Here is a 26,238-nt window from a genome sequence, read left to right on the forward strand (position 1 = left end):
AGTGATGCAACGGTCTGAGCACACAAAGGTCACTTCTCTCTTCTCTGTGTATGCCCAGACGGAGGAAAGGACACCATCCTTCCGATTGTGGACAAGGATCCTGGTGTTCGGTTTGTTTGCCCCCTAAGGCGACATCCAGACAGACTGTCCCTGCTTCCTGAGGCCCCTTCCTTCTGCTTCCTGTTTTTCTGACACTTAAATCTCAAATCATCTCTCTGGGAGTTGGGGGTCTAGTTAAGAGGGAAGGTTTGGGGACTTTCCTGATGGTCCAGTGGCTAAGATTCCACATTCTCAGTGCAGGGGGCCTGGGTTCCACCCCTTGTCGGGGAACTAGATCTCACATGCTGGAACCAAAGATCCTGCATGCTGAAAGAAAGGTAGAAGATCCCACGTGATGCAGCTAAGCCCTAACACAGCCAAATAAGTAAATATTTTTTTAAAAAAGGAGGGAGGAGCTGCGTGAAGACCAGAGGGCTGAGAACACTGCAGAATCCTTAAACCAATTTAGAGTATTCAAATGAGTTACAGTGACAAGGAAAAGTATGGCTAGTAAGTTTTTGTTTCAAAGCTTTTAGGAAACTATTGCCTTATAGACTGAATTACCAAACTGAGCAGGTGTGGGGATCCTGAACAATAACATCAATTTAAATTTTTCCTTATCACTAAACTATTGAATTCCGTGGGCCAGGGGAAGAAAACATAGGAGAAGAGCCACCCATTTTATCTTGATTAGGTCTTTTTTAAAGAGCTCCTTGGCTGTGATGGGCCAGCCTTGGCCATGGCAGCACAATTCATTCATCCACTCACTGATTATTCCCAGAGTGTTTGGTGGGTCTAAAAGTTAAGTATAATTTTAACACCACATTTCAAAGAAAACAGTTCTGAGAGTTAATACTGTTTGTAATGTTCCAAAAGTAAAAATACAATTTATATATAATTGTATACACACACACACACACACACAGAAACATTCTCTTGGAGTTAAAAGAAGTGCCATAGCTTTTATTTGTCAGGCAAATATTTGTATGAATTTGACTACACAGCATCTAAGTATTCCTTTTTATTTAAAAATTTTATTTATTTTTTACAGTAGGTCCTTGTTGGTTATGTATTTTAAATATAGCAGTGTGTACATGTCAACCCCAAACTCCCAATCTCTCCCTTTCCCCCACCCTACCTATCTGGTAACCGTAAGTTCTTTTTTTAAGTCTGTGAGTCAACTTCTGTTTTGTAAATAAATTCATTTGTATCATTTTTTTTTTAGATTCCTCGTCATTTCTTAAAGATTCTTCATATAAGCAATATCATATGATATTTGTCTTTCTTTGACTGATTTAGTATGATAATCTCCAGGTCCATCCATTTGCTGCAAATAGCATTATTTCATTCTTTTTAATGTCTGAGTAATATTCCCTTGTATATATGTACCACATCTTCTTTTGAAATACTTACTGCATGCCCATCAGTGTGTTGGAGACACAGTGACGATTGCACCTGGGTTCATGTTCCCCAGGGGCTCAGCAGGGTGTTGTCGGCAAATTTCAGGCAAGGCCACTTGTTCCTGCGTGATCAGGGCATATTTATATTGGAGGGGGAACCACAGACGGGCACTGGAGAAAGAGCAGGGTTAGTTAGATGTGCAGAGAGGCTTCCAGGTGGGGAAACAGTGTGTGAAAAGACCCTGGGGCATAAGAGACTGCAGGCCATTTGGGGAATGCCAACAAGTGGAGGCAGATACCGTCGCCCCTTGCCTATTGACTCAGTACCGCAAAGAGGGGAGCAGGGGGGTCCCTTCAGCTTGTCTGTCTTCTCCAGCTTCCACGTGTTTTCACTTATAGGGAGACTTCCCAATAGAGCTTGAAAAAGGGGCCCCTCCCCAAATTGCTAATGAACTGAAGAAAGTACAGAAGACCTAGGGACTCATCTTGTGTTTGTTTAACTGATATCCGTAAAACACAGCTTTCTGAAGGAGAGGGATTAGATACTGACGTGCAGGGAAATTGAGTACAGGCCCTCCGGTTGTTTTGTCTTTAGCTGCAGTTAAGATGCTAATTTGAGGCGCTATTTGACGCTTTTCCAACAAACTATGAAACTGTAGGGGAGTCCTAACAAATGACAAGCCCACACACTCCAGAGGTCACTTTCAAACACAAAGGCATTTTTACCGTTCGTGATGGTTCGGTGTGGGACATGAATGTGTGAAGCACAGAGTCCCTTTCTTTCTGAACAGGTGTCAGAACATTAAAGACAACACCATTGGCATTGAGGAGAACGGCGTCTCCCTCACCTGCCGCTTCCACGTCACGGTCTTTAAGTTCATCGGGGATTATGATGAAGTCCACCTGCACTGTGCGGTGTCCCTCTGCGATTCAGAAAAGTACTCCTGCAAAATAGTAAGTGAGAGTGTGGAAATTCAATGCGCGTCTTTGTTTCTCACGGCCTCAGGTTTCCCCACGTGGGGATGGTGAATGCCAAGTTCGGTGGCTCTTTAGAGGTTTTTTTTTAGGGTTCAAGGCACCTGGCGGTGGCTGAATAACAACCATCATCAGATGCCCAGGAGTGATAGTCATCTGTGCCAGAACAATAAGAGAGCAGGGCAGAATGATGACCGTTTACTCTTCTCTATCTCTGAAATGCCAGACTGTTGTTGGTGTAACACTAGACCAGGGTTTCTTAAACCTCAGGGCTACTGACATTTGGACCAAATGATTCTTTGCTGTGGGGCTGCCCTATGCTCTGTTGACTGTTCAGCACATCTCTGACCTCCACCCACTGGATGCCAGCACCTCCTCCCCTCTTACAACACCCGAAATGCCTCCTGGAATTGCCCAGTGTCCCCTGGGGGAAAAAATTGGCCCTGTTTGAGAACTACTGTGCCAGAGTACTACTTCTTGAGTACTACTCAAGAAGCCAGGTCACCTGCCTCTGAAGTGAAGGCTGGGGCCAAGATCTCCTCCACTTAGAAGCAAACTGCCAAGCTCAGTATGTACTTTATCCAGGTCTCCTTTAGGCAGGGGCTATCCCACAGATTATCCACATCCACGCTCTGGGCCTGGGGCTCTGAGGGGCTGGCAGATGAGATGACAGACTCATCATCTGGTCCACGCCAGGCTTACATCTCCACCATGTACAGCTATGTCCCTAAGGTTTTACTGCGCCGGTCCCTGGCCCCTAACCCTTAACATTGCAGCTTTACCCTCACCTCATGTTGACAGATCGGAGAAGGCAATGACACCCCACTCCAGTACTCTTGCTTGGAAAATCCCATGGACAGAGGAGCCTGGTAGGCTGCAGTCCATGGGATTGCGAAGAGTCGGAGACAACTGAGCGACTTCACTTTCACTTTTTACTTTCATGCATTGGAGAAGGAAATGGCCACCCACTCCAGTGTTCTTGCCTGGAGAATCCCAGGGACGGGGGAGCCTGGTGGGCTGCCGTCTATGGGGCCGCACAGAGTCGGACACAACTGAAGCGACTCAGCAGCAGCAGCAGCAGCATGTTGACAGATGGCCTCCCAGGTGGCTCAGTGGTAAAAGACCTGCCTGCCAATGCAGGAGACCAGGGTTTGATCCATGGGTTGGGAAGATCCCCTGGAGGAGGAAATGGCAAGATATTCACTCCAGTGTTCTTGCTTGAAAAATCCCATGGACAGAGGAGCCTGAAAGTCTACAGGGCTGCAAAAAAGAGTCAGATGTGACTGAGCGGCTGAACAATACATTTTTGGCAGAATTGAGATGGGGCAGTGGCCCGAGCTGCTTACCGATGCTGGTCCATACATTACCATCTGATCTGATACAGGATCCTCCTTCCTAGGAAGGGAGCCTCTTTGAATCTAATTCTAGTGTGGAGAATATATTAAATTCTGTTCAACATAAAGCCCCAAGTCCCAGGGGGCTCAATGATCAAGAATACATTGCTTCTAATTAATCTGAGCTGCAATAGTGCTCCGGGCTGAACCCCTGCCTCTTTTGGAGGTGAGGATGTGGTGAAGAATAAGTTATCAGCTTAATTGTGTGAAATGTTCCCTTTGGTGTTCTGTCTTTCAGACTTGCCCTCAAAATTCCAGGACTGCCACAGATTATACCAAGGAACCTAAAGAACAGATCATTTCAGTGGGACCTATTAGAAGAAAAAGTATGTATGTTCCGTAAAACACTCTAAATGATTAAAACAATGGGATTTGAAGATTCAGGCTAACTCTGGGGTGTGTTGTGCCTACGATGTGAACCTGGTGAACCAGGAGCTTGAGGACGCCTGCTTGGGGACCCCAGTTTGCAAAGGACGCCTGCTTGGGGACCCCAGTTTGCGAAGCCTGCCATAATCACAGGTGTCCATAATGACATCCTTTCACAGACTACTAAAAACTCATGAGAGTACTAGGCCTTTTCCCTTGCCACGCCTCTCTTTAAAGCCTTGCCCGTAGATATGAGATGAAGAGCTAGACTGTCTGCAGGTAACTTGTCCAGGGCTGTCTTTCAGGGCTGGACTGGTGTGAGGACAATGGAGGATGTGAGCAGATCTGCACGAGCCGGGTGGACGGGCCTCTGTGCAGCTGCGTGACGGGCACCCTGCAGGAGGATGGCAAGAGCTGCCGAGGTGAGCTCACAGCCTCTGGGCGGGCAGCCAAGGGCACAGGAAGTTCTTGACTCCCAGAAGGAGACATTCCAATGCAAGGCCCAGTGGGTCAGCAGCTGACCTATGAGACTTCCAGAAAGTAAGAAGGAAAGACGAAGCAAACACCCAAAGAACTTATTGTTCTTGTTGCATCACTAAGTCATGTCTGACTCTCTTGCACCCCCATGGACTGTAGCCTTCCAGGCGCCTCTGTCCGTGGGATTTCCCAGGCAAGAATACTGAATGGGTTGCCATTTCCTTCTCCAGGGGATTTTTTTGACCCAGGGATTGAACCCACGTCTCCTGCATTGGCAAGTGAATTCTTTACCACCGAGCCACTACGGAAGCCCACTCAAGGAATACTAGCATCTTTTTGGTTTTTTAAACCTTTGAGTCCCTGGTCTTTTATCTAAAAGATGGAATTTTTTTTTTTTAAAGAAAGTTATCTAGCCATTTAATAGAGCTTCCCAGGTTGTGCTAGTGGTAAAGATTCCGCCTGCCAATGCAGGAGACACAGGAATCGAGGGTTCGATCCCTGGGTCAAGAAGATCCCCTGGAGAAGGAAATGGAAACCCACTTCAGTATTCTTGCCTGGAAAATTCCATGCACAGAGGAGCCTGGAGGGCTATAGTCCATGGGGTCGCAAGGAGTCAGGCCACAACTGAGCAACTGAGCACACACACACATCCAGGCATTTAAGAACCAAGTGGTGACCTTTAATCTGGCCCCCAAGTCTAGGACTGGGGTGTGTGATCCATCAAACACACTTTCCTGCAGCAGCCTTAGCTACCAGGTTTCCCTGGCACCCTTTAAGTTAGCAGGATTCATCTAGAGGTTGAGTTAATTTCACTTCCTCACTGCCACAGTCAAGTCCACTTGGAGAAGGTGGGTTCTTGGCATTGAAAAAAGCAGGTGCGTTTGTTTGAATCCACCAGGATGGCTGATCCATGTCAAGCAGTACATTTTTTCATAGGACTTACCATGTCGCTCTTTCTGTTCACAGCCTCTAATTCTTCCATCGAACTTCAAGTTTGGATGCTGCTTCTCGTCATGACCCAGATTTCACTATGGCATTTTGTCTATAAGTCAGGCATGACCTCATAATTCACTCAAGGTTATTATAAAGTACTGTAATTTACTTACTTTGACCCCCTGTAGGCGATAAGGTGTGTGCCCTTAAGTCAGAACCTATTTAAAATTGTCCACAGTCTCAAAGTGATGCCATCTCCCCCGTATGGTCAGAGTTCCAGAAAAGAGGGAAAAGCCACGCCACCACTACCCCCTTTCAGAGTCTGCAAACCTGCTTCTAAAAGTTGCTTGTGGAAAACATGTATCTTGCCTAACATTTCCAAACAATTGTCACTAGGAACATTGGGCTCACAGGAAAAACCAATAAAGGAAAAAATTCTGGTGAGACAAGTCTACCTGGAAATCTAACCAGAGAAATCTACCCCACCAGTAGATCCAGCGCCGTGTCTGGATCAAAGTTTTACAGAGGGAGGGCCTGGTGGAGTGAGAGTGAATACGGAGAAGCAGTGATTGGAAGGCTTGACTCCCTCTCAGGGGTCTCTCCGATGTTTGGAAGTGTCCAACCTCTGATTCACCAGCGTTCTCCTCCTCCTGCCCTCATGTCCGCCGGTCCTGCCAGGGCCAAGTGTCCACCTCGCATATTGTTTGCTGACCTGGGGAACCCCACCCCCCATCCTTCCCTTCAGACCCAAACTCTTCTCTTTTACAAATCAACCGAATAATTTTTAATATGTTTTATGCTTAAATAAACTCTGTGTTCAATTATTCTCATTATTCGGTGGCCAGAATCATTTGTATCCAGCTTTGCACACCAAATAGCATCCTCTGATATAAACAAAGAAGCAGCTAGAGCAGCAGCAACTGGAGCAGGTAGGCCCTGCTGGCTGGAGCTCATATGCATTTTGCTATGTGGCTGTTTGTACTGGCAGAGCATTAGCGGGGCATTTAGGAAGGTGCTGAGAAGAAGAGAAGCAGGCAGTGGCCTCTTTTGTACATGATATAAAAACCCACATTTACTCTAATTAACTACAAAACGGAGGGCCTGGTAAATACATCCCTGGGGTGCCTCTCTTTTTAAGGTTAAAAACAAAGTAAACACCACTTCCAGTTCATTTTGACATTTTTCTGGATTGAAGCTGAGGGTATTTCTGCTGTTTCCTGGGAACTCTGGGAAACACTGAGTGGAGACCCTAGTGTCCTTGACTCTGAGTGTGAGGATGATTCCTGTTGTCTGGCCTATAAAAGGCTGTCACTGTCTCTGGACCGAAGAAGTGGTGTGTAGACTGAGTCTGGGCCGAGCGGCTTTGTTCTCTCAGCCCCTGGGAGGGTCTGCAGGCTCTAGCTTGGCAGCCATAGATGCTGTGCAGCCAGGAAGACAGCTGGTATTGATGGAGAAAAATATGCGTCTGCTTCAACTTGGACATTTTAGGATCTTTTGGGAAAATGCTGAACATTGAGATGGATTAAGGAATAAACTGCCCATTTGAGGTGAGATGCAGAGTACTTCTTCCTCACCGTGATGGAAATTGATGTTATGCACATGTTCTTTGTCCACATGAAAATCCCCAGCTCCACACTTCCCCCGCTTTAAGATCAGCAGCTTCAGAGCTAATGTTCAATTCTCATTTCCGGAGTCTAAGGTATAGGTTTTCACAATCAGATTCTGAGTTGAACACAGTAACATTTATTTATTAATTTCTACCTGATTGGGCTTCCCTAGTGGCTCAGACAGTAAAGAATCCATCTGTACTGCAGGAGACGGGGTTCGATCCCTGGGTCAGGAAGATCCCCTGGAGAAGGGAACAGCAAGAATACTCCAGTATTCTTGCCTGGGGAATGCCATGGACAGAGATGCCTGGAGGGCTACAGTCCATGGGGTCGCAAAGAGTCAGACACACAGAGAAACTAACCCATGATTTCCTTAGATAAATTTTAAACTGAAGACATATAAGGAGGAAATGTTTTCCCATGTCATAACTTCTCTTTATTGATCTTCATATCAAAGTCATTATAAATTTCTAAATTAAAGACTATAATTGTTTTTTTTATATTTTTTAATTAAATCCTTTCTGGCTACACTTTGATTCTTGGCCTCTGGTTTTCTCAGAGGGTTGACACCCTCACCTGTCATCAGGATAAGGTAGGTATAGAGGCCCAATAGAAAACCCCAGAATCGAAGTGGCTTACACAACAGAGGTTTCTCTTTTGCTCAAGTCAGGCGGCTCTGATCCTTACTTGCATCCTGGGGGGTGGTGGTGGATGGAGACTTCATTAGCTTGTTTTTCTCTCATTTTTACTGAGCAATGTATTCTTTCTTCATAGGACTGCAGTACCACCTTTAGCACAAATCAGCTTCAGTCTCTGTGGTTCTGTGAGCTCCTGATTCTCTTCCATGGGTTCTTCTTCTGTTCCTGTGTCAGAATCACATTTTTATGGAGATATAATTGACATCCAACATTATGTTAGTTTCAGGTATACAATGTAATGATTCAATATATGTATATACCAGGAAATGATCATCACTAAGTCTAGTTAACATCCATCGCCATTCATAGTTACAATTTTTATCTTGTGATGAGAACTTTTAAGATCTACTCTTCTAACTTCCAAATACAGAATACAGTTATTCATGTAACATATATTCATATAGTTGCCATGATGTACATTACTTCCCCAGGACACAATTATTTTGTAACTGGAAGTTTGTATGTTTTGACCCTCTTCACCCATTTCACTCTGTCTCTAGGAACCACCCGTCTGTTCTATGGTTTTTTGTTTTGTTTTTTAGATTCCCCAATAAATGAGACCATACTATTGGTTGTCCAAAAAGTTCTTTCCAGTTTTCCATAAAATGTTATGGAAAATGTACTTTTCGGCTAACCCAATGTATTTGTCCTTCACTGTCTGACTTATTTCATTTAGCATAATCCCTCAAGGTCTATCCATGTGATTGCAAGTGGCAGGATTTCTTCCTTTCCTATAGCTGAATAATATTCCGTTGTATGCATGTATGTATTCAGTCATCATTCGGGTCCAACCACATCTTCTTTATCCATCCTGCCACTGATGGGTATTTAGTTGTTTCCATATCGTGGCTATTGTAAATAATGCTGCAATGAGTACAGGGGTGCAGATATCTTTTCAAGTTAGTCTTTTCATCTCCTTTGGATAAATGCCCAGAAGTGGAATTGCTGGATCGTGTGGTGGTTCTATTTTCAGTTTACGGAGGAATCACCATACTATTTTCCAGAGTGGCTACACCAATTTACATTCCTAACAGCCAGGGGTTCCCTTTTCCCCACGTCCTTGCCAACACTTGTTATTTCTTGATATTTTATTACCTTTTGTCGCTGCCAGCTCCATAGGAGACTTTGGGGCTCACCTCCGCAAGGGGAGAGAGTGTAGGGAACCACACCTCATAAGAGACACAACATATCTATTCCCATTTCACTGACCAAAGCAAGTTACATGGCCAGAACTAACGTTCAGAGAGAGGGCGTTGTGAACTTCCTGTAGCCTGGGAGGGAGAAGAACCGGAAATCTGTGGTGATGGCTGCCAAGTAGCCTTTGAACCAGTCATGCCTATCTGTATTAAAGAGAAACATTTATCTATGGAACTGAAAATGAACAGGTCCCTTAGCTGACTGTCTGTAAGAAGAACCGGGAGATGGTCCTGACCCTTCTACAATGCTAATTTAATTGTCTGCTTGAAACAAATCATTCCAGATCACAATACCTTAACTTTCCTCTCTATAAAATGAGAACTTTAAGCTTCTTTTAAAATATTCTTAGGTTAGAAAATGACAGGATACAAACGTAAACCGTATGAGAGCATATATTTAGAGAACTCCAGAACATTGTCTTCTCCTGCTGCTCAAAACGATTTGCCTTAAGAAAGGGGGGTGAGAGAAAGCACATGCTTAGCAAAGGTGAAAAGCGGAGCTAATTAGGAATCTTATTAACTTGGTATTTCTCCGATATCAAAAGAAGCAACATCCTGGGGTCTGGCATTTCTGCCAACTGGGAATTCCATAATTAGTTTCTTAACCAGTAGTTAAGTATGGGCTCTATTCAAAATCCTAGTGCCAAACCTTGAGAGCACGAATTGTTTCACATTGTCTAATATTCTAGCTATCTTTAGAACCATTTGACATTTAGTGAGAGCTTGAAGTCTAATAAAATTTCTTTCAACCAAGAATATTAAGTAATTATTAAAAAAAAAAATGACAATCATACCGGGTTAGAGTAATAAAGCATTACTTCTTTACTAATTCTGAATTAATTTAGCATCTACACCATTCTGAACCTTCCGGCCTCTCTCCTTGAACTCAGGGATGTCTACATCTTGTGTTGCACTGCAATTTGGTCCTGGCTAGGAGAACACGATGGCATTTTTCAGTGCCCTGAATCACGGGCATCTGCGGCACAACTCAGTGAAAAAGAAAATCAAACAGCACCCTCTAGTGTCCGCTTTTATTTTCGCATGAAACACGAACGTGCCTTGAACTACACCAGTCAAAATATGATTTCTCCCTCTCCGTGAAACCTCAGACGTGGAGCGTTACCAGAATGTAGCTTTAGAGAACACACCAAATGCCAAGGACATTTCTGAGAACAGTACGATATTTATTCTTATGCACCCAGGAAGCATAGTTCCAGAGAAAAAAATAGCAGCTCTGGGCATCCCATGCAAATTTTGTCCTTAATATCCATTTCTCTTAACGTGTTCACAAAAATAGCTGTCGAGAAAAATTAAGTATCTCTTTAAAATGTTGAGAAATAAACAGTCTGATCTGGAAAAAGCCATGAAATATTTAGTGGTCTTTCTTTCCCCACAGCAGACTGTGAAATACTTTCTTATGCGTCTAAAGCACAACAGCCATAACTCTGGTCTGACTAATGGAAGTCTCTGTTTGTGATGGTTTAATTATGTTTGCTGAAATATGACTCTCATATAAGACAACGTCTTCGTGGCAGAGGGACAGATCTCTGTGTCTATTGATAGAAATAAAACACAAAACACTCATCGTTTCATGTATAACTCGGCGATCAAATTCTGTTTGTTAAGAAAACAAATGGAGGAAAAATGTTCACTGTACATTTTGCTGTGTGTTTCTGTTTGCATGTGGCCTCTGGGTCAGCTACTGTTTTATTCATTAGCATAAAATATTGATGATGAGACAGTTTTAAAACTCAGACATTCTCTCATTAAGTGAAATAACAGTACCTTGTGCTCATGGGGCATCCTTCATCACGAATGCTTTCCCACCTGTATTTACTATTACTCAATCCTAAATCATGCAGCATTTTGACAGAGAAATCAGAGGGAAAGCACTAGATTGAAGTTATAATTGCATTAAGTACCAGCTAAAGGAAAATGCAAGCCCACTCGTATATGTGTGCTTGTAGGTTTATCTAGTCATTTCCAACTTCTGATGAGACATATGAGAATGATAGCAGTTTTTTTCAGCCTTTTAAGAAGAAACTAACTATGATACACAGTTCTTGATTTCTCCCCCTGACTCTTGAATTTCTTTGTGGAATAGTTCAGGGTACAAAAATCCACTGGTATCACCCTATTTTTAATTGGGCAAAAATATATGATTTTACTGAAAAAGATAATGTAATTACCTTAGAGCTTGACAAACATTTACATTGAATTTATGTAGAACTCACAGAATTTTTCCTATTTTAGCACTATTTGCAGTCATATGCTATTAAGTTAATTATATGCTAATCAAAGACAAGAATGCATGGCTCCTAGTGTTTTCCTCTTACCGGACATGAGAATTCTCAGTACAGCCTGCAGTCCTGGTCCTTGAATGTAGTCTACTTTCTACGTGGATCATTCAGATCAAGGAGTTACAAGTGCATATTCAATGATGTTCTTCCTGAGTCCCAGAGTTCATGACTGCAGAATGCCGCATCCTTGCAAAGGAGGGAGTCTGCTCTCTTGAAGAGTCCTGCTCAGAAAGGAATTTGGCAAAGTAATTCCATGAGGGAAAATGATGGGACATATAATGCAGAAGTGTCTAGGTGTCGTAGCAGAATAGTCAAGGCATAAAATGAGAAGCATTGTGGATGGCACAGAACACATTTTTTTTTTTCTTGTAACAAAGCCCCAGATCCTAAGTACTTACCGTTAATCTCCAAAGTAGAAGTGGAAACATTCTAAATTTTAATTCCAGATTAGCAGGATCTAGAGATGCGGCCCCTGTAGATTTTATTCACATCTCCCATACGCTAACATTTACTAATTGCACTTTTGCCCTTTTGATCCTTTTCATAAACAATTCCTTTCATTAGTTAACTTTAAGTGGAAATCAAGAACTAAGTCAACAGAGGGAGAGAAATCTTATCTCCCTTATCTTAAAAACCCACCACCACCTTGGGCCACAGTGAACAATTTAGCAAGTGATTGCAATCAGTTTAAATGCACACTATTTAGACAAATTGCCCTGAAAACACAGGCTGCCTAAATCCTAGAGAAACACGTCTTCACATATAACTCTAAATACTTTTAATTTTAGGAAAAGCAGTTTACGACAGTCACAACAAATGAGGACTTGTGAAATTCCAGGTGTTACGCTCCAGAAACAGATTCATAAACGTCATTTTCCTGGTAAATCTCCATCTGTGACTCCTAGAAGCCAAGAGACCTCACAGCTACATCAGTATGAACTCCTCATATCTTCTCTGCCCTGGAGTTTCCCATACTGTGTTGGTAGCTTGAAACTATGGGCTTCCCTGGTGGCTCAGATGATAAAGAATCTGTCTGCAGTACAGGAGACCCAAGTTAAAGTTCAATCCCTGGGTTGGGAAGATCCCCTGGAGAAGGGAATGGCAACCCACTGCAGTATTCTTGCCTGGAGAATTCCATGGACAGAAGAGCCTGACAGGCTACAATTCATGGGGTCTTGAAACTATAGAACTTAAAACTTGGATGGTGACTAGAAATTTTCCATAATTAAGTGTTGCAAAATGTATGGGTGTATTTCTAAGTCTTCTACCAAAAAGTGTCATTTTGAGGTGCTCAGATATTACAAAAATGACAAAATGCCTCATCTTTTAGTCTAAGCTTAGAAGTAGGTCCCTCAAATGCCACCTCCAAAGCATGCTCCTATGGCAGTTTTGTTTTTATAAACAACTTGAAAATGCAAGCATTTTCACCAATTCCTACATTAATTATTCCAATCCTATTCTGGGTTTTTCCTTCTCACTGCATGCATGCAGGCTAAGTCGCTTCAGTCATGTCCAACTTTTTGTGACCCTATGGACTGTAGCCCGCCAGGCTTCTCTGTCCATGGGATTCTCCCCTCGAGAATACTGGAATGGATTGTTAAGGCCTCCTGCAGGGGATCTTTCTGACCCAGGGATCAAACCCGAATCTCTTGTGTCTCCTGCATTGGCAGTCGGGTTCTTTGCCACTAGCGCCGCCTGGGAAGTGCTATGTGACTGCACATAGGCTGGGAAAATGAGAGTGGCATAATCCTTCAGTTTTCAAAGGTAGGACAAGGAGATTTCACTTCAAAATATAAGAAGGTGCAGCTGAGGATGGTAGAGAGAACACAGATGGATCAGGCTTGGCCCTTCTCATGGGACCTCCAGAGAACCAAGTTGACTGGACCATCATCAAAGGTAACTCATGTCCCCTTTCAAAAATGTCACAAAAAGGAAAGTTCACTTTTAGTAAAACTCCTAAGCAGATTTCATTAAAAGGTAGGAGAAAATTATCTTAATTTTCTTTCTGAGATATTTAGAAATACCCTAAGAAGGATAACTGAGACTCCCTCACATTTAATTCCGTGGGTAAAAATCTAATGGAACCCAGATCCAAGAAATGAAATGGAGAGACAAGATTACCCTGAGGAAGAAAGTATGAATTGAATAAAATATTCCTTGTAGAAACTAAGCAATGTAAGGAAAAGAAAAAAGTGTCTAGATACAATTACCTTTGGAACAAATGCATATTTTAAAACAACACTAAACTGATTGAACAGCAAGTAAATAAATTTAAAGCCCAATCCATAAGATACACAAGAAATACCAATAACTTCCCCCTTGGACATTGTAAAACTAATAATATTTCCTTGGCCGATCTCTTTTGTCCAAGTCTCAGCCATTAAGATAGCTAAGGTTCCATTTATTTCTACAGTTATGTGTGTGTGTGTGTGTGTGTGTAAATGTAAGACTCCAGTGAGTTGTAAGGAAAGACTCTCATGGTGAATCTTAAAATTTGTAGTATTTAGCACTGAGCTTTTGCTTTTTTTTTTTTTTTTTCTCCCCACACTGAGCAGCATATGGGATCTTCGTTCTCTGATCAGGGATCACACCTGTGCCCTTTGCAGTGGAAGCACGGATCCTTAACTGCTGGATCTCCAGGGAAGTCCCATGAGTTTTTAAAAAAGTATTTAGCAAAAGTTCTATTTAATTTCTCCTGAGTTAGATAAGGAATCTGTCATTCAAAATTCATTCAACTGCATTTGCTATGTTTTCAGATTCTCAAAACATTCTGTGGCTCCCTCTGCCAGCTTGTCGAGTTTTGTCATAATGACATCCAAAACCTGAGAGACTGAAAAGAAATTCTGAGCTTTTTTTTCTTCTGAAAGAAATATAGTCCTCTCAAACTGATCTCAAAGAAAAATGAGACCCAAGACTTTCATTAAAACATGAAATAGAGCAGTTGGCAAATACTGGAAAGCAAAGCCCTCTGACGCCTATAAAAAGGAAAAGAGGGAAGAAAAGAAAAATTCCTGTTCCTAAATATCAGTGTGTGTCTGTTTGTTGTTCTAGGCAGAATCAATGAACCAACTCAAATATCTCTTTAAAAATAATTTGGGGGCTTTCCTGGGGGCTCAGTGGTAAAGAATCCCCCTGCCAATGCAGGAGTCATGGGTTTGATCCCTGACCTGGGAAGATCCCACATGCCACAGAGCAACTAAGGCCGTGGGCCACAACTACTGAGCCCCAGTCCCACAACTACTGAAATGCGTGAGTCCTGCGCTCCATGACAAGAGAAGCCACTGCAATGAGAAGCCCGAGCACCGCAACTAGAGACTAGCCCCTGCTCGCTGCAACTAGAGAAAAGCCCACATAGCAACAAAGACCCAGCACAGCCAAAAATAAATGAATACATAAATAAAATTATTGTAGTTTGGAAAAAAACATATATGTTGCTCTCTTCCGGCATATTCCTCAAAGCTTTGTGGGAAATGTAAGCCCGTGAACCAAACACAACTTCCAAGAATGGCACTGACTTCAAAACTGGGACTGTCGCTGTCCTTTGCCATCAAGTGTAAACTCAGTGGAAATTTAGAAGCCAGTTCATGGAGATTTAGAAGCTTCCTGTGGATTTCTTGGGTCCCCCTGAAGAGGCAGTTCTCTTGCCAATTTTCTCCAGCTATTATTAGTCTTTGATCACTTGGCGTGTCAATCCAGCTCATCCAAAAAAAAAAAAAACAAAAAGGAATCTTGTTTAGTTAACCCTGAAGATTAGAGTTTTTCACTTAACGGAAGAAGTAAGACTTTTTTTTTAAAGAAACACAGTTATTATTTACTAACCGCATATCAACCCTGTGGTGAGGGTTTTTCATCTATTTCCTTTATTCCTCCTAAATGAGCCTGTGAAATCATTATTTTTCTGTTTTATAGATGCTGGTCTAGAGAGGTTAAGCAACTTGCCCAAAGTCATGTTATTTGATTTTCAAAATATTTGACAGAATTGAAAGAGTTATTGCAAGGGATCTTGTCTGGCATCTTAGTAAGCAAAATGCCAAATATGACAGGTATACTTTATGTTATCCAGCATCACTTAGATACAGGTCAATCAAGTACTCTATTTTCCTTGCAGGGTTGTCATGTGGATGATCAAATTTTAAAAGAATTTCAGATTTTTTGTGCTAAAATGAAATTTTACACTAAAATTCCACTGAACATGAGCTGATTTTACTCCTAGCATGAGAGTTCAGAACACAGATTCTAGAGTCAGACAGGCTCTGGGTTTGAGTCCTGGTTTCACCACTTACTAACCAGATGTATTTCATTTATTCAATTATTTTTTCAAATATTTATCAACTGTTTTCCTTGTACCAGGGCTTCCATGGTGGCTCAGATGGTAAAGAATCTGGCTGCAGTGGAGGAGATCTGGGTTCAATCCCTGGGTCAGCAAGACCCCCTGGAGAAGGGAATGGCAACCCACTCCAGTTTTCCTTCCTGAGAAATCCCATGGACAGAGGAGCCTGGAGGGCTACCGTCCATGGAAGTCACAAAGAGTTGGACACAAGAGCAATTAACACACACTTTCACACACTTTCCTTGTAGTCGGTGTTGGTCTATGGTGGTAAATGAGAACTGATAAAGATGTAATTTCCAATGGAGAAAAGTCCTATGGAAAAAGCAAACAGGACGTTATGGGAGGAAATGAGGGTGGAAAACTCATTTAGATACAGTGGTCAGGTAGGCCTTCTTTCAGCTGAGATTTGAGGGAAAAGAAGGAACCAAGTGGGCGTGAAGGAGGGCATGTCTGGGGAGGCTTTTTGAACAAAGGGGAGATTCAAGACCTTTCGGGCAAGGTCTTGAGGCTTGAGAATGCCATTTGCAGGGATAAGGAGGAGCTAGGGTGCTACATGCTAGGCCTGGGGAGGTAGACAGTGGTCTTGTCAACCAGGAGAAGGCATCTGAATTTTATGTTAAGAGTAATAGTAAGCCACTAAAAGATTTTAAGTAAGAGAGTGGTATCATCCAATTTACTTTTTAAGAAGAACTTATTTTTTAGAGCAGTTTTTGATTTACAGCAAAATTGAGCAGAATCTACACAGATTTCTCAAATATCCCCTGCCCACACACATGTATAACTTTCCCCACAATCAACATCTCACAGGACGTGGTACTGATACATTTGTTACAATCAGTGAACCTACAATGACACATCACCATGCAGAGTCCATTTACATGAGGGTTCATCCTTGGTGGTATACATTTTTGGCAAAAGTGTGGTCACACATACCCATTATATCTATAGTATCACACAGAATACTTTTATTGCCCTAAAAATCCTCTGTGCTCTGCCTGCTTACTTCCACCAATTTACATTAAAATAATAACTCCAAATACTATATAGAGAATGGATTTGTAAAGAACAAGTGAGGAAGCAGGAAGAATTAGTGATTCTTGTACAGTGCTGGGTGGTTGGCAAAAGCCCAGGGACGGAGCCTATGGGAAGAAACAGATGACTTTGAGCTATATTTTGGAGGAAGATGCTTTGGGACTAAGTCATCCATTGGGTTTGAAGATAGGGGAAAGATAGAAATCAAAACTGTTTCTGATTTGTACAACAGGATGGATGATGATGTCACTTACTAAGACGGAAAAAAGTGAGAAATAGTTTCAGGGAGAAAATCAACTGTTGAGTTTGGTACACATTGAGTAAGCAATGTCTGTAAGAGATCCAAGCAGAGGTGTCAAGTAGGCAGAAGATATACGACAGGAGCTTGTCAGACTAGACTGGGGTGGTGATAAGCCATATATAGGAATCTTATACATTTAGACGGCATTTAAGCAGAGGACAGAGTTTGAGAGAGAGAAGGGGTCCCACTCTCAGGGGACCTGAGAATCTGCAGGATCAAAATCTAGAAATTAGGAAGAGAGGCAGATGTGACCAAAGGAAACCGAGGAATAGCCTGAAAAAGCCAAGGAAAACTCAGGAGGAAGGGGGACTGGATACCATAGAAAGAGAAGATTTCAAGCAGGATAGAGTGGCCAATTGTGTTGAGAGTAAGAAGATGTTAAGCAAGTTACTGAATCTTTCTCAGAAGCTGTGTGTGTGTGTGTTCAGTTGCGTCCAACTTTTTGCAACTCCATGGACTGTGGACTGCCAGGCTCCTCTGTCCTGGCAAGAATACCAGAGCAAGAATACCTTTCCTATCCAGGGGATCTTCCCAACCCAGGGATCAAACCCATGTCTTTTGCATCTCCTGCATTGCTGGGCAGATTCTTTACCACTGTGCCACCTGGGAAGCCCCTTCTGACCTACAAAATCTATAAAATAGGAATAATATTACTTATTCCCTCTACTTGCTCAGAGAACTTAGTGAAATGACAAATCTAAGCTACTTAGTATGGGGCTCTGTATATAAATAGTGTACAGTAGGTTTGTTTTTTCAATCTTCATTATCTCAGTGTTATCTATTATTGTTGTGTTGTGTGGAAGAGAAATTAGTTGAGGACTGTGTTTATAAGACTGCCAATTAAACTAGCTTTTAGTATTTCTCTTTCCTTATTGACATTACAGATCATTAAAAAGGTATAAGAATAAATTTCTTCTTGTAGTAAAACACTGCTTTTCAGCATCAGTGAGAGAATATGCCATTAATTAGTTCAAAACTTGTTTTACTTGTTTACCATTCTCTAATATCTTTTCGCTGCCCTGTAAAGTATGAGTATCTTTTTCCCCCAATTAATTTTAACTGCAACTTGCACAGGGACCAATCAGCAATGTTATTAACATCTTAAGAATACTAGCCCACTTACTGTAAAAGCATTCATATAGATATCCCTTATGGGAATATTCTCTAAAAAGCTTGCTGGCATTTCTGAATGCTGAACTACTGTCTAAAAAGGAAAATTATCAAGCATGCAGGCTTTCCAAAAAGGCATGAGACATTAAAAGCTATTAAAAATAGTGAAGCATTAATGAAAAGAAAATGAGCAGCTTTCATTTATTAAAAATTATGTAAACACACTCATTTCAGATCCATTATTATTGCACTTGGATATTTTTCCTAAATGTTATCAGCAGGTAGAAACAGAAGATGAAAAATTGTTCTTAACTAGCACTTAAAAATAGAAACTTCTCACAATCTCGATCCTTGCAAAGTCCTACTAAGACTAGTTAGACTGATAACAATTCCATGAGTCTATGAAAATTTAACCAATGAAAATTTAAAGCTTGGAATAAATCTTCTAAGAATACAAGAGAAATTGAAGAAGGATTGCTCCTCTATCATTCTCTAAGTCGAACATTTGGAAAGTTTCCCCAATTAATAAAGATGCATCCCAAACCTTGTATGATACAATGGAGACCAGTCGATAAGCAAAAATAACCAATAATTCCCAATAAAAGAACTGATTAATTTGTTAGTATTTACCCAATATAGAATTAGTGGATAAATATCCATGAAAGAGAAAGAGAAATATCCACATAATATTAATTGGATACTTGAGTGCTGCCCAGTGCTCAGTTGTGTCCTACTCTTTGCTACCCCCATGGACTGCAGCCTACCAGGCTCCTCTGTCCATGGGATTTCTCAGGCAAGAATATTGGAGTGAGTTGCCATTTTCTCCTCCAGGGGATCTTCCCTACCCAGAGATTAAACCCACATCTCCTGCGTTGCAGGTGAATTCTTTACCCGCTGAGCCATCTGGGAATACTAATTCTGATTATTGCTCCAGGGCATGAATAAGCTTGAGCTTATTCTAGTTACTCAGTTTTTTCCTCTTCTCATCTGTGTTCCTACTCACTCATTCCCTCTTCTTTCCCTTCCTCTTGCTCTATTCCAACATCTCTTTAAGGCAATAACAAGGATATAGAAATAACCCCCAAGCTGCATTATTTAGAGGCAGGTAAGAAAAACAGGTAAGAACATAAAGTAGTATAAAAACTTACATGCTTGGAGAAGGAAATGGCAACCTACTCCAGTATTTTTCCCTGGAGAATCCCCATGGACAGAAGAGCCTGGCAGGCTACAGTCCATGGGGTCGCAAAGACTCAGACACAACTGAGCGACTAAGCACACAGTTAATAAAAATGAATGGTGTTTAGTGTAAAAAAAAAAAAAAAAAAAAAGTACATGCTTTTTTGCCTATCAAGAAATTCTGTACAGATACTAAGGAAGAGCCACTAATTTGATTCTCAGCTGCCTGGGAAACAACACAAAGTCACTCAAGGGAGTGTCTATAGAATAAAAACAGACTGCTTAAGATAAGTGGTAAGTGAGAGAGGAAAAATAGATATAATCATTTTGTAAGTCCAACCAATGACTCACTTCTCTGTTGGAATCTATACATTCGTGGGAGGTATCTTTTGTCAGCTATGACAGCCATTTAACCCAGTATCAAAATAAATTGAACTAAGAAGCAGACTGTCAAATTGCTTTATTATAAAGAATAGCATAATTATTCCCTATACTTAGAGCAGAAAGAACTCGCTCCTAAGCGCTCTCATAAGGAGAATTAACACATAATACAGAATTACAACATAAGAAGTCACCATTTATTGAGTATGCACGCTGTACTGGGCTTTATGATCTGCCCCCTCCATACACTATAACATCAATTACAGCATCATCCCAGGTGTTGGCATGAATTTAAAAGGGCCATTTCCTTCTGACAGAATCCCTCCATGGCATCACGCCAAAGTTCAATTCTGTCAAAGCCACTCTGCACAGTCTCAGGACATAGCTTCCTAAAGATGTGGTTGGATTGTTGTCTAAACTTAGAGCAAAATTGTGGCAGGTGAACTAATATCAGAACCACCTTCTAAGTCGCTTCAGTCATGTCTGACTCTTTGTGACCCCATGGACTATAGCCTGCCAGTCTCCTTTGCCCACGGGATTCTCCAGGCAAGAATCCTGGAGTGGGTTGCCATGTGCTTCTCCAGGGGATCTTCCGGACCTGGGGATCGAATTTGCATCTCTTACATTTCCTGCATTGGCAGATGGGTTCTTTACCTTGCAGATGACCACCTGGGAAGCCAAACATCCTGGAGCACGTGTTAAAAATGAATGTTCCTGGGCCCTCTCCATACTAACTTAACAGAATCCTGAGGGTACGTCCAGGAGACAGCATTTTAAACACGTGCCCGGGTGACTCTAAGGCACCCTTGGTTACAGAGGTGTTGCCAAATGGTTTCTTGAGCAGTGGTCTCCAAATGTTTTCATTACATACTAAGTAAGAAAAATTTTGAGCATGCCCAGTATAATATTTATGCCTATGCACAAGTTCGATATCCAACTTCCCAGATTGTTTTACCAGGTGGCTCAGTAGTAAAAGAATCTGCCTGCCAATGCAGGAGATGCAGGAGACGTGGGTTTGATCCCTGGGTAGGGAAGATATCCTGGAAGAGGAAATGGTAATCCTTTCCACTATTTTTGCCTTGGAAATCCCATGGACAGAGGAGCCTGGAGGGCTACAGTCCTTGGGCTTGCACAGAGTGGGACACGACTGAGCACGCACGCATGCACAAGTTAGGTATCGGTACTAGTTTACTAATATATTATGTAGATTATAAAGCACATACATATATTTTTAAAGATCAGGTTTTATATAATCATTATGTAGGAATATCTTAGTAGGAGCAAAGTATAGAGTAAGTTTTGTTATTTTTGAAAAATGTTGATACTTACCCAGAATTCTATAATCATCAGGCACATATCAGCAAATTAATTGGGTTTTCTAGTGTTAATGCTATTTTTGCTTACAAATGTGATTTCTACTTTATTAAAAAGCTTTGAGTCATATGTTTATAAATAGTCAAAGAAAATGTCCAAATATTCACTCTGCAGAACGGTAAATGTTTAATTAAAATTTTTGTTGTGAAATAGATTATATATACAAGAGAGTGTATAAAGATAAACAGACAATCATGATAAGCTGAACACTCACTCACATGCCAACCTCATTGGTCAGAAAATAGAATGTTACCAGTACATACCTTGAAACCTCCTTGCATGACTCCCCAACCAAATCTATACACATAACCCTTCTCAAAGTAACCATTATCTTTGAAATCACTCATCTTTTTCTTCTTTTAATTTTACCACATATACTCTGTGTGTGTGTGTGTGTGTGTGTGTGTTAGTCGCTCAGTCATGTCTGACTCTTTGCAACCCCATGGACTATAGCCCACCAGGCTCCTATGTCCATGGAATTCTCCAGGCGAGAATACTGGAGTGGGTAGCCATTGCCTTCTCCAGGGAATCTTCTTGGCCTGAGGATCGAGGGTCTCCAGCACTGCAGGCAGATTCTTTACCATTTGAATCACTAGGGAAGCCCACATGTATATGTAGCCCCAAACAATATGTTGCTTCCCTTTTCCTTTGTTCAAATTGTGTATAAAATAGATCATAGTGTATGTATGTATGCTTTTTTTCATTCAGCACCATCATTTTGAGATTCATCCATGCTAACGTGATTAAAGATGCTTGCTCCTTGGAAGAAAAGCTATGACAAACCTAGACAACATATTAAAAAGCAGAGACACACTTTGCCAACAAAGGTCTGTGTAGTCAAAGCTATGATTTTTCCAATAGTCATGTATGGATGTGAAAGCTGGACCATAAAGAAGGCTGAGCTCTGAAGAATTGATGCTTTCAAACTGTGGTGCTAGAGAAGACTCTTGAGAGTCTCTTGGACTGCAAGGAGATCAAACTAGTCAGTCCTAAAAGAAATCAACTCTGAATATTCATTGGAAGGACTGATGCTGAAGCTGAAGCCCCAACACTTTAGCCACGTGATGCAAAGAGCTGACTGATTGGAAAAGACTGATGCTAGGAAAAACTGAAGGCAGGAGAAGAGGGCAACAGAGGATGAGATGGTTGGATGGCATCACCAACTCAATGGATATGAATCTGAGCAAACTCTGGGAGATAGTGAAGGACAGGAAAGCCTGACATACTGCAGTCCATGGGGTCGCAAAGAGTTGGACATGACTTAGGAACTGAACAAAAACAACAACATGAGTAGCTCCAGTTCATTCATTTCTACTTCTGTGTACAGTCATCCTTGAAATCCTCAGAGAATTGGTTACAGGACTCCTTTCAGATACAAAAATCCATAGAAGCTCAAGTCCCTTATATAAAATGGTACAGTATTTGCGTATAACCTACACACATTCTTCCCCCACCCTCCGTGTACTTTAAATCATTTATAGGTTACTTATGATACCTAATAAAATGTAAATGCTGTGTAAACAGTTGTCAGCCCACAGAAAATTCAAGTTTTGCCTTTTGGAACTTCTGGAATTTTTTCCCCAAATATTTTCAATCTGTGATTGATTTATTATAGTAGCCAAGGATACACAGGGCCAATGGTAGTACTCCACTATAGGAATAAGCTGCAATTTATTTATGATTATATTACAGAAGGACATTTGAATTGAATCATGTTTCTTTTACTGTTATTACTAACAGTGGTACCATGTACATTTTTGCTCCCCAAGGTATATATCCAGGAGTGAATTTGCTGGGTACTGAGGGATATTCAACTTTACAAAGCAATGCTAACAGTTTCCCAAAGTAATTGTACCTATTTGTTCTCTCAACCTCATGCATGAGAGTTGCCATTGCTTGGCATCCTGGCCCAAATTTGGTTTTGTAAAGCTTTTTTTATTTTTGCCAATCTGTTGAGTGTGAAACCGTATATTATATTTTTGACTTAAATTTTCCAGATGACTGTTAAGGTTAAGAATCTTTACATGGATTTATGAGTCATTTTTGTTTCTTCCATGCCATCTGTTTATGTCTTTTGCTCATGTTTTTCTGATAAATTGTCATTTTTACTGATTCATAGAATTCTTTTGCATTCTGGACGCTCATCTTTATGATTACATATGTTGAAAATATCTTCTCCCAATTCGTGATCTGTTTTTACTCTCTATTTTTTTTTGTGAGGAATACGCATTCTTAATTTTAATATAGTTGACTTATCAATCAGTGATAAGTGGCATATGCCTATGTGTGTTTTTAAAAATCCCTTCCTACCTCAAGTTCATAACGCTCTTTTCCTAAAAGTTTTAAAATTTCAATTTTAATTTCATTTCAAAATTTTCCATTTTTAGGTCTTTAATCTACTAGGATGATTTTTATGTGAGATTGGGGTGCACTTCTTCTTTTTGTTTGGTAACAAATAGCCCAAGCACCATTTGTAGAATTATCCTTCAGATAATTATTTCTCAGTGCCTGCTTTGTGTGTACGGATTATTTCTGAGCTCTCTCTGCGTTATCCATTGGCCAATCTGTTTATCCCTGACCTAAAACCGCACTATCTTGATTACTTGTGGCTTTATATCTTGATACTTAGAAGGACACATTCTTCTATTTTGTTTTTTTATCAAGAAGGATGAGGGAGAAGATATATGTATACTTACCGCCGATTCACGTTGATGTACAGCAGAAACCAACACACCATTGTAAAGCAATTATCCTCCAATTTAAAAAATTGATTCAATAAAATTAAATAAATAATGAAAAAAAGAATGACGGCTATTCTTAGGCCTTTACTCTTTCATGTAAATTTCAGCATAATATATTATAATATTATATAATATAATATTCCATATAAATTCACACGAACAAAAGTTACAAATTTCCCAACATAAAACAGCACACCAAAAAAACCTATTGGTGTTTTGATTGGGATTGCACTGAATCCAAAAATCCATTTGCGAACTAACATCTTTATAACGTTGAGATTTCCTAATTATTGTCCATTTACATTTTTAATAATTCCAAATATTTGCAATTTTTCTTCCCAAAGTTTTATATATTTTTAAAAAAATATTCCTAGGTATTTGGTTACTGTTGTTAAGTAAATAGTATTTGTTTCTGAATATATTATCTAACTGGTGCTGATGTGTTGAAACACAATTGCCTTTTCTATACTGAGTTTCTCCTAGTGATTTCTAGAAGCTCCCTAAATAACTCTGATCATTTATCTGTAGAGTCTTTGGGTGTTCCACATATATAGCATACAATCTGAAAACAATAATTTTGTTCTTTCCATTTCCATATCTTTTACTTTTTTCTTTTTTTTTTTTGGCCACTCCATAAGACATTGCGGGAGACCTGTGATCGACCCCTGGGTTGGGAAGATCCCCTGGAGAAGGGAAAGGCTACCCCCTTCAGTATTCTGGCCTAGAGAATTCCGTGGGCTGTGTAGCCCATAGAGTCGCAAAGAGCTGGACACGACTGAGCGTCTTTCACTTCAGTTCCATGCCACAGGTGGAATCTTCCCTGACCAGGGATCAAACCTGTGTCTCCTGAACTGGGAGCACAGAGTCTTAACTACGGGACCACCGAGGAAGTCCACCTTTTTCTTTTCTTACTGTTGGTAGGATATCAGGGACTTTCTTTAATATGAATGATGGTAGCTGCTTTTGTCTTAATACTGATCACAAACAAAAATTTTCAATGTGTCTCCACTAGGTATTATCTTTTCTTTCGAACTTTTTGTGAATGTTCTTTATAAGTTTATGAAAGCTCCCTTCTATTTTTACTTTGTTAATAGTTTTCACTATGAATGGATGCTGTATTTTCTCAAATGCTTTCCCAGCATCTACGGAGCTGAGTATGATTTTTTTCTCCTTTAATTTATGAACATGAATTGCTTAATTGATTTTCTAATACTGAAAAGATAATACCTTGCATTCCTAGGATATATACAACTTGCTTGTGAAATATCAACCTTTTGTGCATTGTTGAAATGCTATTAATTAGTTTATATTGGCCTATAGTTTTTTTCTTATGCTGACCTTATTGGAATTTTATACCAAAATTATGCTATATTCATAAAATTAGTTCCAGAATATTTCTTATTTTAAAAATTCTTTGCAATTGTTTTTGGAAGCTAGAGTTGCTTTTTCTTTGGGTGTTTTGTAAAACACATGTAGCCCCAGAGTTTTCTCTATGGAACAATATTTAACCACTGACTCAATTCCCTTAACAATTCCTCACTATTGTGGTTCTCTATTCTTTGATCCAGTTTTATTTTTAATAAAATATTTTAATAAAACTTTATAAATTATAAAGTAAATAATTATGAATATATTTAATAAAACCAGGTTTTAGCAGTTACATTTTTTCAGGGATTTTTTTCCAGTCTATTTAAATTTTAAATGTTATTGGCATTAAGTTGATTATTTATTATCTTTCTGATACCTGTAACATCTCCAGTAATCCCCTCACTTCCTGTTTTCATTCCTAGTACTGATCATTTGCGCCTTTTCTATTTCCACTTAATCAGTCTTGACAAAGTGTGTTTGTCGCTCAGTTGTGTCCGACTCTTTGCGACCCCATGGACTGTAGCCCACCAGGTTCCTCTTTCCATGGAGCATTTAAAGTTACAAATTTCTTTATAAGAATTATGTTGGTTTGATTCTAAAATTTTTACATGTATTTTTATTGTCACTTCTTTAAAATATTTTCTAATGTGTACTGAAACATTTAGTGTTAAGTGTTCAGTGAAATGTTATAAACTGTGCAGAATATTGCATGACTCCAAAGTTCACTTAAAATTGTATGGACGTTTTCATAGTATAGATGCTTGCTTTTAATCTAATTACTGTGTGTGCTTATGTTTACAAAGTTGTTGTTATATTTTAGCTATGATTTTTTTGTAGGAGTCTTTTTTGTAGGCTATGTTCATCCGAAATGCATAAATTCCACTTAAACCTGGTGTAAATGGCCTAAGTCACAATATGAAGAAAGATGACAAGTGGAAGAACCACGGTGATGCTGTCCACATTGTGACAGTCCCAATCTCTCCTCAGAACACTCAGGTAACTGACTCAGAAATCAAGTGACGGCATCAGTGGTATCAGTA

The 26,238-nt window shown here is 40.4% G+C and overlaps 1 protein-coding gene and 1 long non-coding RNA gene across 2 annotated transcripts in view; one reads left to right on the forward strand and one right to left on the reverse strand.

Moving 5' to 3' along the window:
• The window catches only part of TECTA (tectorin alpha), an 84,126-nt gene extending 77,576 nt beyond the window's left edge, over positions 1–6,550 (forward strand). The window contains exons 20-23 of the mRNA XM_070803557.1: positions 2,231–2,393; positions 4,047–4,134; positions 4,480–4,596; positions 5,618–6,550. Coding sequence (XP_070659658.1) covers positions 2,231–2,393; positions 4,047–4,134; positions 4,480–4,596; positions 5,618–5,718 — 469 coding nt within the window. The 3' untranslated portion in view covers positions 5,719–6,550. The remainder of the gene's footprint in view (positions 1–2,230; positions 2,394–4,046; positions 4,135–4,479; positions 4,597–5,617) is intronic.
• A 310-nt stretch (positions 6,551–6,860) lies between these two features.
• LOC109569274 (uncharacterized) overlaps positions 6,861–26,238 on the reverse strand; it is a 67,121-nt gene continuing 47,743 nt past the window's right edge. The window contains exons 2-3 of the long non-coding RNA XR_002182330.2: positions 11,422–11,606; positions 6,861–8,054 (exon numbers count right to left, since the gene is read on the reverse strand). This is a non-coding gene — a long non-coding RNA (uncharacterized lncRNA). The remainder of the gene's footprint in view (positions 8,055–11,421; positions 11,607–26,238) is intronic.

This window comes from Bos indicus, chromosome 15 (assembly GCF_029378745.1).
Source record: "Bos indicus isolate NIAB-ARS_2022 breed Sahiwal x Tharparkar chromosome 15, NIAB-ARS_B.indTharparkar_mat_pri_1.0, whole genome shotgun sequence".
In the NCBI taxonomy this organism is placed as follows: domain Eukaryota; kingdom Metazoa; phylum Chordata; class Mammalia; order Artiodactyla; family Bovidae; genus Bos; species Bos indicus.